This window comes from Anticarsia gemmatalis, chromosome 25 (genome assembly GCF_050436995.1).
Source record: "Anticarsia gemmatalis isolate Benzon Research Colony breed Stoneville strain chromosome 25, ilAntGemm2 primary, whole genome shotgun sequence".
Classification (NCBI taxonomy): Eukaryota; Metazoa; Arthropoda; class Insecta; order Lepidoptera; family Erebidae; genus Anticarsia; species Anticarsia gemmatalis.
In genome coordinates, this window is record NC_134769.1 from 7,974,864 (window position 1) to 7,990,747 (window position 15,884).

Genomic DNA, 15,884 nt, shown 5'->3' on the forward strand with positions numbered 1-15,884 from the left:
TCAAAATTTCAAAGATATCAGGTTTTTTCGTGTTCTTTCAGAACTGGAAGGTGCAAAGTATTTCATGAATGCTGTAAGAGATGGAGAATCGGTACTAATGGGAGTGACTGATGAGAATGAGTGTCATTTGTGGGTTATGGCCTTGTATAGAGCCACTGGACAAAGTCACAAACCTACGCCGCCTACGACATCGGATACGCATCATAAGATTATGGGAGGTGAGTTGGAAACAATATTTAATGCATCTGTAGTGTATTGTTAGTATAATATACTGGTTTGCATTACTTTGCATAGTTAATTCGGGATTTAATTCGAAACTAAAGAGATATTCCTGAGTTTTCCTTTAATAAATTCTAACAGTAAATGAGTTCGTTAACTTTAGTGTCCCAGAAAGCACGTAGAGTTGTCTGTCTTGCGCTTGATCTCTCAAAGGTCGTGTTGGTTATCGACCACCCAGGTTACGATATTATAGAAATATACATAGAGTGTGTATTGGGTCACTATAAGCAATCTCCTGCACATTTGGGTAGTTTCAACAAAACTGGCCTTTCCATAGACCTTATATTTGTTGCGAACATACTCCGTTTTAGCTTGAATCGGCCTAAATGAAACTGCCATTGCTAATACGCAACTCTATCAATGTTTCAGATGCCGATAAAGCCCGTAAGCACGGCATGGAGGACTATATCCAGGCAGATCCGTGTCAGTTTGACCATCATCAGTTGTTCTGTATGTTACAGTCACTCACGTTGAAATACAGGTTACAGGATCCTTATTGTTCTTTGGTAAGCATGCACTATGATTACTTCATTGTATTTTGTATTGTAATGCCAGGAGATGACACATTAAAGATGCATTCTACTGTACTGGTCTGCGAGATTCTGATGATCAATAACTCGTAACTAATAATCATGTCACAAAAACTATGAACGTATATGAAGCAAAAGAAGTTTCTAAGAAAATGACGTTTTACTTCGAAAATACCCTTGCACAAACTTAGACACTTTTATCATAGATATTTATTTCCAGTCACTTATAATTTATATTATTGAAGCGAACAGCAGATGTTTTACATAACACAGATCTTAATCAAAAACTGAATCATCTATTCACATTCATTCACCATTATTTCCAGGGTTGGTTCTCTCCCGGCCAGGTCTTCGTTCTAGACGAATACTGCGCCAGATACGGTGTCAGAGGCTGTTTCCGTCATCTTTGCTACTTATCTGATCTCTTGGATGTAGCAGAAAGTGGCCAACAGACCGTAGACCCGACCTTAATGCATTATTCTTTCGCGTTCTGCGCCAGCCACGTGCACGGTAACAGGTGAGAAGAGAATAACAATAGTTTGAAGACCAATAATGGTTATTGTATAAATATAAATAAAGTAAAAAATGCACTGGATTTTTACTATTTTGAGAAAAATTGTAAATAAACTTTAGTGTTTTTGAAAACAAAGAATTTATCTGTTAGTTTTTAAAGTTTGAAATACTTACCCCCGGTTTCTGAGGTACATTTAGCGGTAGTTTATGTATTCAATAGCGTTTAAGTTTATATAAACATGACAGTTTGAATAGATAAACCATCGCTAAATGTGCCTCAGAAACCGGGTAGTAGCCGTTATTTTAATTACGTAAATTAATTGTACATAAGAAATAATCATTTAATAACGATTATATACATATAATATTATATAATAGTTAATAAGTTTTGAAGAATTTGATCCGTCATCTTCGTTAATATTTATATAATTTTTAAAATTAAATATAGTCATATAATTTTAACATATAGAAATATACGTAATTTTCATATCAATATCGCATCATAGATTTTAAAATCATCGTCTCCAATTGACTTTTTCATGTATTTTTCCAAATATGTACAAAATTATAGAAAATGCACTTGTATTTACCAGGTTAGTATTTGAATGTAAATGTTAGACTCGGTGTTACACAAGGATGTGTCCTAGGTCTGCAAATATATGTGTATGTGAATTAGCGGTAATCAGTGGATAGATATGAAGCTGTATTTGACCAAAATCTTTATCAATACTTAAAAAAACACAAATCTAAAAAATATTCTACTATTTTTAATTTTAGAGATAGTTGACTTGAGTTAAGCTTTCGATTGCATATCATATCTCAAAACCAGCAATAATTGTTCGATCAAAATTAAATTAAACCAAATATCTATGTAAAAAGCATGTCTACACCTACTCCATCATATTAAAACCAGTAATACAACCCTGCATGAAATATATCAGAGTAATTCCAAGGTCAAAAACAGTTTCGAAACCTTAATAGTTGATATAACCACGACCCAATGCCTCACAAGAGTGGATGTTGCTTCCAACTTTAGACCTTACTAACTTACTATTGCGTCGTACTAAGTGTGCTTACTAACTATGCCTGCTTCACCTTACTAAAGTACTTTCGGGCTTAGTGGATTCAGCAGAAGACAAAATTAAAAAACGCTTTTTAATGCAGTAAAATTGCTCAACAGTAAAACGCTTAAATTAGTAGTTATTCGTAATTAAATTGCTTATAGAAATACAAAAAACATGAGTAATAATCATTTGTATTTCCATTCGTTACGACACTATTTTAAAATTGTGTAGATGCACATATAAAAGGTTTTTTTCGAAGAGTTTGAATCGCAAAATGTGTCGTCTTATTGCTATTAGTCAGTGAAGTCCTTTGCACAAAACAAAGCACTTTTATTCGAAGAAATAAATTTTAATTTACCGTTTTTAATACCGGTACCGATAAAGGTAAAAACTAAGTTTTCGATAAGTTTTATAACAAGATTATGTGCCATAAAAGTCAATAGGCTTGCCCTAATGTAACTGAAAACATCGCGATGTGGGTGATACTGGTTTAGTTCCTATGTTTAGAATACATATATTATAATAGGAAGATAATATGCCGCGTAAAAGGCATTAGGCTCGCCCTACATAAAAGCAAAAATATTTTCAAAATGTAGGTGTTCGATACTGTAGAACATGATATTTCAATACCAAATCATATTAATATCATTACAGTTACCATAATAGTTTAAGTATAGCATAGAAGTTAGTTAGTAGATTAAGCTGCTGATTTCACAGCCTACCCTATGTCCCGCTTGTGCCCAACTAGAGTAAGCTCCACCGTGGAAGTGGTTCACAGTACCCCGACGTTGCCTGGCAGGCCGGACGGGGTAGGCAGCATCACCGTTCAGGAGAAGGAAAAGTTCGCAGAGATAAAAGAAAGATTGAAAGCGTTGCTGCAGCATCAGATCACGAATTTCCGTTACGCGTTCCCGTTTGGACGGCCTGAGGGAGCGCTGAAGGTATGTGATATAAACAAGTGCTAGGATCCAGTTGGCTGGTAATGTGGTAATTGAAATGTAGAAAGCTTAGTATTCAGCTTTGAAAGATGAAAGTTATATATATACGGGTCTTTTGGTCAATTAAATTTTAGGTGCAAGTCCGAGACTAAACTTAGAAGAACGAGTAGATCAGTCAAATAACGAGGTAAAAAGGTCTTCATTTGAATATTCATTGTACAAAAGAACCGTACTGTACATATTTTGGTGCATACACCACAGTTACTTATTGTTTCACGACAAAAGGAAACAATAAAATTAAATAACTTTTTCAGCTCATTATATCCAACAAAATAATATAAACTAATGTCAAATAATGTAACTGCAGTGTTAAAGCATTATTAATACGAACGCTTTCTTGCTAAATCCTATTAAATAAAAGTAAATATTAAACTAGTATTAACATTGCAGGCGACGCTTTCGTTATTGGAACGTGTTCTGATGAAGGATGTGGTAACTCCTGTGGCTCCTGAGGAAGTCAGGGCTATGATACAGACTAGTCTGGAGAACGCAGCCTTGTTGAACTATACACAGCTCAGTCAGAAAGCGAATATTGAAGGTAATTGTAGAATATAGACAGTTGATAAAGTTGAGTAGAAGCAGTAGGTAGTTAGAAACGCGAAACTCGAAGTATCATTACTACATACCTAAAAACAAAGACCCTTGTGGTTGCCTGAAATAAGAAAACAAATCTAAGTAAAGCAAAAAGCGTCACAAAATGGAATAAGCTGGTCATACAGTCTTTTGTTTATTTACATCTCAAATAGTTTTTTTAACGAAAGTAACAAAATCTACTTTTGTATACAGTTACTAATCTGAGCTTACTATCTCATAGAGGTCTGCGATATTAAATCATTGAATCTAAATTCTGTATTTCCAGAGGATCTTAGAGGAGAAACAATGGTCACACCGGCTAAAAAGCTAGAAGATCTCATACATTTAGCTGAATTGTGTGTTGACCTACTGCAACAGAACGAAGAACACTACGCAGAGGTAACGCAAACATCCAGAAGGAAACTATTCTACCCCTGAAAAGAGCAAATTTACGAGTATAACGAGAAATAAAGCAGTACCTGATATATTAACTAATTGTGGTACAAAAGTATTAAACAAAAAATAAGTTATGCTCTTTACATTTGCTCGGAAATGTCTATGTCTATCCTGAATGTCGTGGTTTCTGTTTTGGTAGAACATTTTAAAATTAACTGTTTGATTTTGAACTGTAATTCAATAGACATAAAGTTTTGAATGTCTGTATTGTTGCTTCAGACGTGTATGTGAAGTAAACAGAAGAGGAACGTGATATTAAAGTGTTTTACCAATGTGTAAATGTTGACTGGATAGCATCCTATTCTCCTGTCGCTATTAGTGTGGGAAATGATCAGGCAGTATTATTTATTTCAACAGATTGAAACGAAAATCAAACATTTTCATTCCAATCTTCGGTACACGATGACTTTAAATTAATATTTTTTTGTATTAGTATCAACGTGTACCCAACAAAAATGTTTAATTTTCCCAAATTATATATTTTATGTCGCTTAGTCGTCAAGTGAATCGTGTATATGTTCACTTCGCGACGCTGGATGTATGCTAAGTATAACTATGACTTTATTATCCACTTCTATCTTATATTTTATTTCTCCGCAGGTTTATAACACAAAACCGGACTCTAGCGGTCAACAAAATGTAACTACTCATGAATTTGATTGATTGCTCGGCTGAACGATCACTTGTCAATCGTTTGTTCACTCGATCTTGGTCATACTTCACTTTGATTGGTTTGATCACAATATAAAAGGAGTAGACTCGATAAACGATAGTTTGACTCGCTTGGGCAAATGCTTTGATGTTACTTCAATAGTTTAGGAACAAGGCATTGCATGGTTTACGAATGCAATAGACAGTTTAACTGACTGAGATCTAACTTTTCATTATGGGCTCGTCTCAAAAATGTTTTATGTAAATGATGTTACAATAAAATTGGCAGGGTTTTTTAGTCGTATAATGTCTGCAATGAAAAGTGAATTTTGTATATTTTTTTCTACAGTCTACTCCGAATCCAACTCACGATACATGACATTAGTTTCGGGAACAGATGCTTTACATTACATACTTAGGACATACGACACATCGAGCACATTACAACAGATTTTTGCTTCTGTAGTGCGCTATTATTTATTTTTATATGATCCTCTGCTTAAATTCGCTCTTTTGATTCGGTGAAAATCATTTTTATAGGTACCAATATTCTTGAAACAACTGCTAGCTACTGTCAAATCGAACTCTTAAATGACAAACGAAGGCTTGAATGACCGCTGATTTAAAATCAAAATAATTAGATTTCTTATAAATTAGATTTTTAGATTATCCTCATTATAAACCAGTACGATTTGACATAAGCTCGCATTGGATTCAATCAAATTTATACACGTTACACGATTCTGTCGGGAGTAATCCTGCTAAATCGAAGGCATTACTGAATTTGTTGTCAGACGTGGACCTATCAAAATCGTTTTCAATGCGTACCTTATTATGTTGACCATAACAATACACATTTAGTCCTTCAGTACCGTTAGGCGTTGCACATATATCATGAAATACTCTACTAGTATCAGTACTATGTTCTTTTGCTTCTAGAGAGTGACGTAGTCTTAATCACTTTGTGTTAATGCATGGTGTCCTTTTAACTTGTTATGAATTAGTTTATCAAAGTGTTTGTGAATTTCTTACAAACATTTTGATATATTTAGGGTAAGTTTTGTAGAGTTTGATACACTATATGACCTGTGAACACTTAAAACAAAATTAAGAAAACCAAGCTAGACAGATTTACTTAATACCTAAAAACATACCTGCAAATCACGGCATGATATTCTTTTGGCCCTTTATTATATACCGCAAAGGCTGCAAGAGTATTTTAAACAAATTATTTTTTAATAATTGTTGTTTAACACATTCCTTGAGGGCATGCTAAGTTCCCAACCCGCACATGGCCAGCGTGGTGGACTGACGGCCTAACCCATCCCTCGTTCGGGAGGAGACACTTGCAGTGGGACAGTCACGAATTTAAAAAATGACGATTTTTCTCAAAAATCTTTATCTGCATTTATTCGAAAGTTGTATCCGTAAACCAAAATCGATGAAGCACTAAAACAAAAAGACACCTTCACTTTTTTTCTTTGCAAATTTTTCACTTATAAAATTGACTTTTTTCATCGCTAAATGTATTTGTATCTTGGTACAGGCATTCGCGTGGTTCTCGGAGTTGCTGGTGGAACATGCTGAGATATTCTGGGCCTTATTTGGAGTGGATATGGATCGAGTTTTGGCTGAACAGCCTCCAGATACTTGGGACTCTTTCCCTTTGTTCCAGATCTTAAACGACTATTTGAGGACTGATGGTAAGTAGCATTTTTGACAAGAGAGAAGCTTCTTTCTTGAGAAGTGAATTTTGAATTGCAAACGAGCATTGGATTAGCAATTGGTCGACAAAGTCAAATCTCGACCATTGCCATTACTGAAGAAATTTAAAGAGAATTATTTTAGGCATGATCACTGGTCAGAGTGGAACTTCGTAACGAAATGTAGTAATTTAATGGTGCCACCAACATCGATCGGGTGTAAAAACTGCTCAAATTGAAAAGCTTAAAATGTCGACTTTTTGTCGTTTTTTAAATTATTTTGTCTTTTGATTACTTCCGTGACACTCAATTAATTGCTAATAACTTTAGAAAATATAGTAACCTCATTTATTTGTCTACAGAAAACCTTAAAGGTGGTAGGTTCCACGAACACTTGCGGGACACATTTGCCCCGCTAGTGGTCAGATATGTGGACCTAATGGAGTCCTCTATCGCGCAGTCGTTACATAAAGGATTCGAAAAGGAACGGTGGGAAATCAAAGGGTATGTTACTAGCAGCACAAGTATCTCGGACTTATCGAGGTTATACCAACTTTTTAACTTTCCAATTGCTTGAATGGTAATACAAAACGTGGATTGATGCAATCAATATTCTTCAATTCAGTTTGCTGAACGTTTTGACTGACTAAATGGCAATTTTACCAGTTGTCCTTGTATCGGATAGCTTGTAATTATGTCTTGGGAAGTTTTAAATTAAAGCAAATGGATTAGAATGCGTGATTGTGTTAATCCTCGTTCTGTATTATCAAAGCTGAGCGTCGAAAACGTAGTGGAAACTTGCTTGCCTGAAAGAAATGCTCTATAAATTTTTGTAGGCGCTTCTTACCTGAGCAGACTTTTTCGTCATTGAATATGTTTATTTCAAGAATACATTAGTTGTTTTTATAGATTATTCATACCTCTGTTAAAATTACAAAGTTATTCGTCTCTTAAATGTATCTTTTGATGAAACAATCGGACGCCTGATTTTCCAAACATTTCTTGAAGGCTTGTCGAGTTTATTATCTCGCCTATGGCCATTGTAGTGGACTATGGTTTTTTAACTCTCAATCTTCTATTTCTTCTTAATATTTGAAGCCATAGTCTTGCTTAACAGTAGCCTAGTGTTCAATTCTTTCACCAATCTTGTTAAGGAATCATTTAAAATATTTCGGTCATACACTTTTCAGCAATGGTTGTTCTACGAGTGAGGAGTTGTTCTGGAAATTAGATGCGTTACAGTGTTTTATTAGAGACTTGCACTGGCCTGAGCCGGAGTTCCGTTCTCATTTGGAACAAAGACTTAAGTTGATGGCTTGTGATATGATGGAAACCTGCATACAGAGGACTGAGGCGTCTTTCCAGGTAAGCAGAATAAAAGGATTCAAGTTATGTTTTTTTTTCATAAACTCCTTTTACGAAATGGTTATTTTAGTGGTAGTACTTAAACGTTTTGAAAACGTGGTAGACACCTGAGAAAAAGCGATATGAATTTTATTGACAGTCATTGGTTCTATAATTATGTTGCTGCAGATTATTCAGTGATTTCTATTCTCATACGGGTTGTTGATATCGATCTAAGCAACTACTTGTGAATCTTATAAATGATAAAAAAACAACTAATCATTTGCTTTAATAGTTATGGATAACAGTATTCTCTGTATATAAAGTACTCTAGAGTTGCTTAAACTAAGTCCCGAACCTCAAATAGATTTCATTTATTGAGGTAGAGTAAAAAACTAACCTCTCTCTCATTTCTGTATTTTAAAGTCGCCGTTTTCGAGCGTGATGAGCAGTTGCTACATTATTTTTCTCTTTTTTTCTAGTCGTGGCTAAAAAAGAGTGTAACATTCATGTCAACGGACTATATCCTGCCGGCGGAGACGTGTGCAATGGTAAACGTGGCCCTGGACGCTAAGAACCAGGCGTTGAAGCTGTGCGCAGTTGAAGGGGTAGATATTGTGAGTACTAAGTAGGTATTCGTAGGGCATAACCCGGCGATATATCTGTGACCTCACTTTGAAACCGCGCTAGAGTAAAATCACGCTAATCGCGACACATTATATAGTTCTTGTTATTCATACGCTTATCTCTTTTAATGTTCTCTTTATGATAGTGTTGTGTGGGACATCGATTTTCAATGAGTTTGTAAAATTAACCACTTTTTTCGCGTACCTATAAAGCACCGCATCTCATAAATTAAAATTGTCGTAATATACCTAAACTTGATACGTGTGTTGTTCGCTTAGTTTTTTGTAACAACGAAGTACATGTCTGTACATTTTATGTAACGCGATATAATATTTGTATTAGTATAAATTTTTTGTTGAATTTTCGCGTCATGTACTGGACAAATGTAGTCCCTTGTATGTCCTACGCAACACTACTGTATAATACATGAATACACGATATTTACAGACATGATTGTAAATTGTAATTGTTGAATTGATTCCCAAACAGATTTTGTTAATGATTATGTAAAGGGTGAATTTTGAAGATACCCTTGGCGTGTTTTATACAAGAGATTTCTTACACAGTTATACTAACAAACTTTATGATATTCAAAACTTTTTTCATAGTCAGATAATTTAGCTACAAAACTGCATACGTAGTTTCATTGCATACATTTTTAGAGCATTCAAAATCATGCCTCGTGTTATCTGACGATGGAAAATGCTGACTTAATTATATTTTTTTCCAGTTAACATCTTACACACAGCAAACATAGGATACACATAATACTTAGTGTATGTGATTAGTAAATAAAAATAATACGTCAAGGGTATTTTAATAATTATTTAAATAGGGTTGTAATGAAGCTTTGATCCACACCAGCATTACTTCGGATTTTCTTTAAGAATTTACGTTTCAAGGGCCGCAAAACGCAAGTTAATCAGGATTATTAATGTTATATCTATGATCCAGATCTATAATACCCTCGAAAGTCAAGCGTAAGTCTCCAAAAATGACAAAAAACTTCGCTTGCAACTCCGATAAAACATCTGATTAAATTTAAAACTTTGTTTACCCTTGTGTATCCACGAAATTTAAAGTTGCTGGAACTACTCGTACCTATCATTGTTACATTTGTTCAGTTCAACTAATGTTTTTGAAGCTAAAGTTTTTAATATATCAAACGTCTAAAACTCCGATTCACATCCGATTCAGCTTCATTACAACCCTTAGAAGTACTCTTCACTTAGAAATTTTATTGAACTTAATAACAAAACTATAATCACTAGTCAACAACAAAATAAATCGTAATTATTTACTACCTCCCTTGGGGCGTTCATAGCCAGCTACGCTCACCGTTCGGTACACGATCTGTGGGTTAAGCAACCTTGGCGCGGTCATTCCATAAATGGACCGATTGGACGCGTATTCGAACGGAGCGTCTCCGGAGTCTGCTTCGGAGGGTACGTTGTTGTCAAGAAAACATTCGTTAAGCCATTTCAAAGGCCTTTCGTGCAGCTTGTTGAATACTAACCATATCATCAAATTAAAAATCTAATTGAAACTGCTCCTATTTTTGGAAAAAAAATCCTCCTAAATTCCTTAATGAGTAAAATATTACAAAAAGTCAAATTAATTAGCAGCAGTCACAATATTCATCTAATTTTAACAAAAACATGTTGTTACACACAAAATGTTATCAACTAAAAGATTTAGGTTTTTACTATTACTACTAGTTATACCACGAAAGTTTTCAGTAGGTAGATTCCTACTACCTTACATAAATAAGTACTTATTTCTTACGATAACGTTTTTCTGTTGACTAGTGAATTTTTAATTTTTATTATAAAAAAAGACTGTATTCTCGAAGGTCTTTGCTCGCGGACTTTAAGATTCACCCTAAACATTAGAGTCACACTATAATATAAATTATACTAACGAGGCCTTGAATAACAAGAACTGTAGCTTGAATTTCAGTCACAGCCTTACGTCATCCATTTAGCACCTTAAGGGGGGGAGAGGGGATATCATTGCATAATTATTAACACGGATATGTCTGCTGTGTTATATTAGGGTTTTTTTTTGGCTGCTAATAAAGAAGACAGAATGCATGTGACATATAAACATGGATAGAAGGCATCTCCGCCACACTTTTGTCATAATCACTCATAAAGGTAACTAGTTTGATATATAGTAAGTTTGAGGACGTTGCTAACCAAATAACGGTTCTTCTCCAGTACCAGTACCACACTAAAATGGACGCGCAGATAGAAGCGTGCCTACAAGCGATGGCAACAGGAATGACTACTCGCCTCTCCGCTGTCTTAGAGGCTACTCTCGCCAAGATAGCCCGGTTTGACGAGGGGAGGTAACGCATGCAGGACCATTGTTTCTATATATTATGTCTAGAGTAGTTAGCTCTTAAGTAGATTACATGACCTTTGGGCAAAATGGTCAATCGATGCACAAATAGTCGATGGATAGATGTGTCTTCTAGGCTCTCGTTAATTCCGATGTCAGTTGTCGTACACTACTTCTAAACTTTACTATGTTTACTCATCGTTTCTGTAGTCTTCTATCCTTCTAACTTGAATTTATTTCTGATTCGTCCTAGATTTGGAAAAAACTAAAATGTCCCCCGGAATTTTATGATCTGTGGATTCTTGTGTCCAATCTGTCTCGCAGATCAATTGAATTGAGAAATGTTTCTAAATTGTCCCTTTGTTGAAAAAATGTTTCTAAAATGCCTTGTAAGACATACAATCTCTGCTTTGCGCTGAAGGTCCAACAATCTGAAGCTTTGGATTGACCAAATGACGAACAAAGTTAAACATATGTTTTTATGAGTCGTTTGATGTTTTCAGTTTGATTGGATCGATTCTAACGATAGCCAACGTGTCCGGCTCGGGCAAGGACATCGGCCAGGGTTATGTGAACTTCATGAGGAACTCTATGGACCAAATCAGATCGAAGGTATGGTGGTAACCTTACAAGTAAGTGTATAAAGCACTCTGTTGACTTTTCAGGAACAAAAACTTGCTGGTCTAATAAATAAACAAATATGGAAATATTTTTTGTATGAAATAAAAATTGGTGAGTTCTTAACACTCAAGATGTGTTGTTACAATGCTATGGTAAGTTTGAGAAGAAAAGATGGAAAAAACGACAGAAATAAACAGCTGACTCTCCATTTGTTACACTGAACTCAACAATAGTCAAATGATCAAGAAGATACACAAGTAAATTAAACAGGACCAACAATTAGTAAAATAAGCGAAAAATAGAGGGGAGTTCCCTCCTCTGTCATACAATATCCTTTACTAAAGTTAAATTCCCTCAAAAATATTTACTCCCAACCAAGTACTGCCTAAACAATTCGCTACTGGCTTATTCCCTCAAACACAAAAAAGAAATCAGTCGCAACGAACGCTTGAGAAGAAGAAGGCTTAAGCTGTAACCCTATGGCTATAGCATCGACAACTGACAGACCGTGAGTTCGAATCCCACCCATTACACTACCGACTTCAATTCATTCCCAACACAAGCCTTCAAGTTGAACTAAACAACGCGATTATCCTTCCAAAAATTTCAATACAGTAGAGTGTGTATGTTGGTGTGTCCAGGTGACAGATGAGCTGTGGATCCTGCAGCTGTTCGAGCACTGGTACGGCATCCAGGTGGGGCTGATCAACACGTGGCTCAGCGAGAGGCCCGCGCTGCATCCGCAGCAGGTCGCCTGCCTTTCTATTATACTGAAGGTAATTAGATTAAATCATCATCATTGGCCTGTGTCCATCTGATTCAGGTGGCGTCAGACGAAGGAATATTTGTTACGAAGAAACATCTTTGTTCGTGGCTGATAACATTAAATAGCTCCTCAAAAAATGAGTCATGTGGTTTAGTTCTCCTTTTACGGTCAAAGGCTGAATCTTTTATCAGCACATATCAATGATTGTTCCAAGTCCTTGTATTAGAATGAATACTGAACTAACTAACGGGAAAGGAGATTTTCGTAAACAAATTGAGCTTATGAGTTTTTTAGTCCTTAAAGAAAAACAAATGGTATAACCCGTTTTTAATTAGTGTTGTGACCTTAAGGACTAATCCCTCCCTAATGCTGTGATCAGCAATGAGGAAGCGATTGATTTTCTATGCATTCTAATAGGTGATAAGTAAATACATAGTAAAAGAGGAAAAAGATAATAAGTTCCTTCAACCATTTAATTGAGCTAATATTTTACACAATTCTATTCTCTTTCCAGAAAATGTACAGCGACTTCGAGCTGCAAGGCGTGATCGACGACAAGCTGAACTCGAAGGTGTACCAGAACGTGGCCGCCAGGATGCACACCGAGGAGGCCACCTGCAGCCTACTCCTCACGCAGCAAGATGCTGGGTAAATACTTCTTTTTGCTTACTTCTGCTCCCAGCTTTGATGTGCTAGTGTTATCAATATTAACGGCCTCCGTGGTGCTAAGGTGGTTACGACACCACTACCGGGACGTCAGGAGGTCGTCGTGGGCTCGATTCCCACACGGGACATTTGAAATTGTTTCGGGTCTGATTGTACTTTATGTCTGATGTTTTTAAAAGTCCCCGCGACACAAGTAAGTCGCAGCGCGGGTTAGCATGTATTAGCTGTAAGCAAAATTGTAGGAAAAACTGTGTAGAAAGACCATAATTTCTACAGTAATGAGGGCGAATCTAACACTCCAGACACTGAATTGCAGGCAAGCCTAGTATTTAATTTAGAACATTTTCATACGAATTTGAAAACGTGTTATAAAACACAGACGACGGCATACGGCGCATGGGTAAAGTGGTGGGTTTAATTCCCCGCTCGTGGAAAACAAATATAATTTGTGTACCTACTCCACAAATAGTTGTTTTAATTTAGTTTTACTTTACGTACAGAAATGTTGCATTAACTTTAATTTGCTTGTATACTTTGGCAAGATTCTTAAGGAAAATACCTAGCATTGAAAATAGATGTACATAAATTAGATCGTTAGCAAGGTGTTTCCAGACTAGTGTATACAAATTCCAGCCAAAATATTTAACTCTAAATACAGTTTAAGATTTATTTAAAGCTTGTGCTAATGCCAACATTCCTGCAATAGAAATATAAAACGGGAACTTATTATAATTTGAACGTATTCATGTAATAATGATCCATTTAGAATCTCTCGGCAAGGAAACAAAATTATACGTATGTAGATACCAATTAATCAATTATTCATTGTATGATTAGAGAGTATGAGGAGCTCGTGGCTTAGTTAACAGTAGCCGCGCCCTGAAGTTAACCTACGCTTGCCGAGGTTGTTCTGCGAATGGGTGACCATCTTATACATACCAAGTTCCTCCGGAAGACACGTTAAATTGTGGGTTCCGGCTGTCATTTTCAAAGATCTTTGACAGTCGTTAACAGTAGTCAGAAGCTTGAAAGTCTGAACCAGTCTTACCGAAGGGTATCGTGTTATAACCCAGGTAACCGGGTTGTGGAGGTCAGATAGGCAGTCACTGGAAGCCGACTCCAACAAGAAAGGCTAGGCTAAAAATTCGTATGATTAGTGGTAAATTTATAGCCAGTTATTCAATCCACCTGAAAATCTTTCACGTAGCTTAGCGATTTACCTTTATTACAAACAACAGAGATTGATTTTCAACGTCTCCTGAAAAGCACGCAGATGCTCAATCAAATGCCTCCGAGCGGCTACCCATTAATGGCATGTCCGTGCTAAATGTTCCTTAACCTAGTATCTCCTGTAATGTGATGATGTTTGTTTCAGTGGTGGAGAAGATGGTGGTTCTGAAGAGGGCTCCCGCAGCGGCAAGTCCAAACTGGAGGCGCTCACAGAAGAAGCCAAGCTTGGCAACGTTACTGCTGTCGTTGGAAAGGTAACTATAAAAAAAAAACATTTATTACCAGTCCAGAATTACAACATTATGCTTATAACTACGACAACCCTACTAGGCGCAGCCTGTATCGGGAAAGCCTTTATATATACTTTACTATATTGTTATTGTTTACAGCTTAGTATCTTTATAATACGGGTGTAATATAACACAAATACTACATGTCTTTGTGTTATATATATTTCTCACTTCTTTTTGAAAGTTGATACTAAATTGTAGCAAAGGATTTTTACAACATTGTCGCAGGGTGTAGGTTGTGTAGGTAGGGAGGATATTGTTGCAATTACCAGGCATGTTACTAAACTCGGGTAGTTTAGGATGTCCAACAGAAATTTTGAGCACCCTATACCACTTTGCCAGACTCGGAAATCGAAGCCGTGATCAACAAGAAGTAAATATTGATCAGCCTAAAACAGCAGTCCATTATTTTTTGAAATTTAAGGAAACGTTGTATACAAGCAACAATATCATAATTAATATCTGTTCCTGTTACACGCTTTAATTTACATTTTTACATCCTAAATTATTTACAGAACCCATCAAAAAAGCTTTACGCGTTCATTCCTCCGCAAATATTTTCATCCGGCGAGGTTAATAGCGTGTATTTTTGCGAAATATTCATTGTAGAAGCAGTTTGAGATATAAATAGTTGTATCAAATGAGTCACGAAGGAATGAGTGCTTAATCAATCACTAAGTCGATCTTTTGCTCATTAGACATGACAGTTGCTAATGTTAGGCTACTGTCAAAAGGGCGTTAACCTTTGAAATTGATTTGGTGACCGGTGGGGCAATAATCTTATAATCTTTTGAGCCCTAAATATTTGGAAATAAAAATAAAATCTTGCAATTTCTGGTATATGGAATAGATTTTAACTGTTTTTGTGGTGTAATGGAAAAGCCACTATTATTCATTTAACCGACTGCGCGGCTCAAAAGAGGGTTATGAGTTAAATTCAAATGTAGGTGTGTTTTTTCTTTGTTTTTCTTTCACTCATAGATGGCTAGACTGTTTTGAATGCCAATTGGATGAATGATAGATTAGACCCCGGTGATTTCATTGACATTTTCTTTTTTAGTTTTTGCCGTTGACAATATACTTGTATAAATAATTACTCCAAAACGATAAAGAAGGCCATTTAATTCATAATTTTACTTTCGATTTGTTCATAAATCGGTTTGGCAGAGATTCAAATTACTTTTGTAATCGATCGGTGTTTAGTTGTCACCGCTAATGTGACCTTTACGC

The 15,884-nt window shown here is 35.9% G+C and overlaps 1 protein-coding gene across 19 annotated transcripts in view; it reads left to right on the forward strand.

The window, feature by feature from the left end:
- The window catches only part of Cadps (calcium-dependent secretion activator 1), a 70,711-nt gene that overhangs the window by 52,078 nt on the left and 2,749 nt on the right, over nt 1–15,884 (forward strand). For 8 of the 19 annotated variants that reach the window (XM_076131281.1, XM_076131288.1, XM_076131293.1 and 5 more), the window contains exons 18-33: nt 42–218; nt 649–785; nt 1,136–1,326; nt 3,135–3,327; nt 3,775–3,922; nt 4,244–4,356; nt 5,014–5,052; nt 6,611–6,767; nt 7,130–7,310; nt 7,958–8,132; nt 8,594–8,728; nt 10,958–11,088; nt 11,585–11,693; nt 12,344–12,478; nt 12,983–13,116; nt 14,510–14,618. In XM_076131281.1, coding sequence (XP_075987396.1) covers nt 42–218; nt 649–785; nt 1,136–1,326; nt 3,135–3,327; nt 3,775–3,922; nt 4,244–4,356; nt 5,014–5,052; nt 6,611–6,767; nt 7,130–7,310; nt 7,958–8,132; nt 8,594–8,728; nt 10,958–11,088; nt 11,585–11,693; nt 12,344–12,478; nt 12,983–13,116; nt 14,510–14,618 — 2,264 coding nt within the window. The remainder of the gene's footprint in view (nt 1–41; nt 219–648; nt 786–1,135; nt 1,327–3,134; nt 3,328–3,774; nt 3,923–4,243; nt 4,357–5,013; nt 5,053–6,610; nt 6,768–7,129; nt 7,311–7,957; nt 8,133–8,593; nt 8,729–10,957; nt 11,089–11,584; nt 11,694–12,343; nt 12,479–12,982; nt 13,117–14,509; nt 14,619–15,884) is intronic. The other 11 variants (XM_076131292.1, XM_076131295.1, XM_076131290.1 and 8 more) reach the window with 8 other exon arrangements.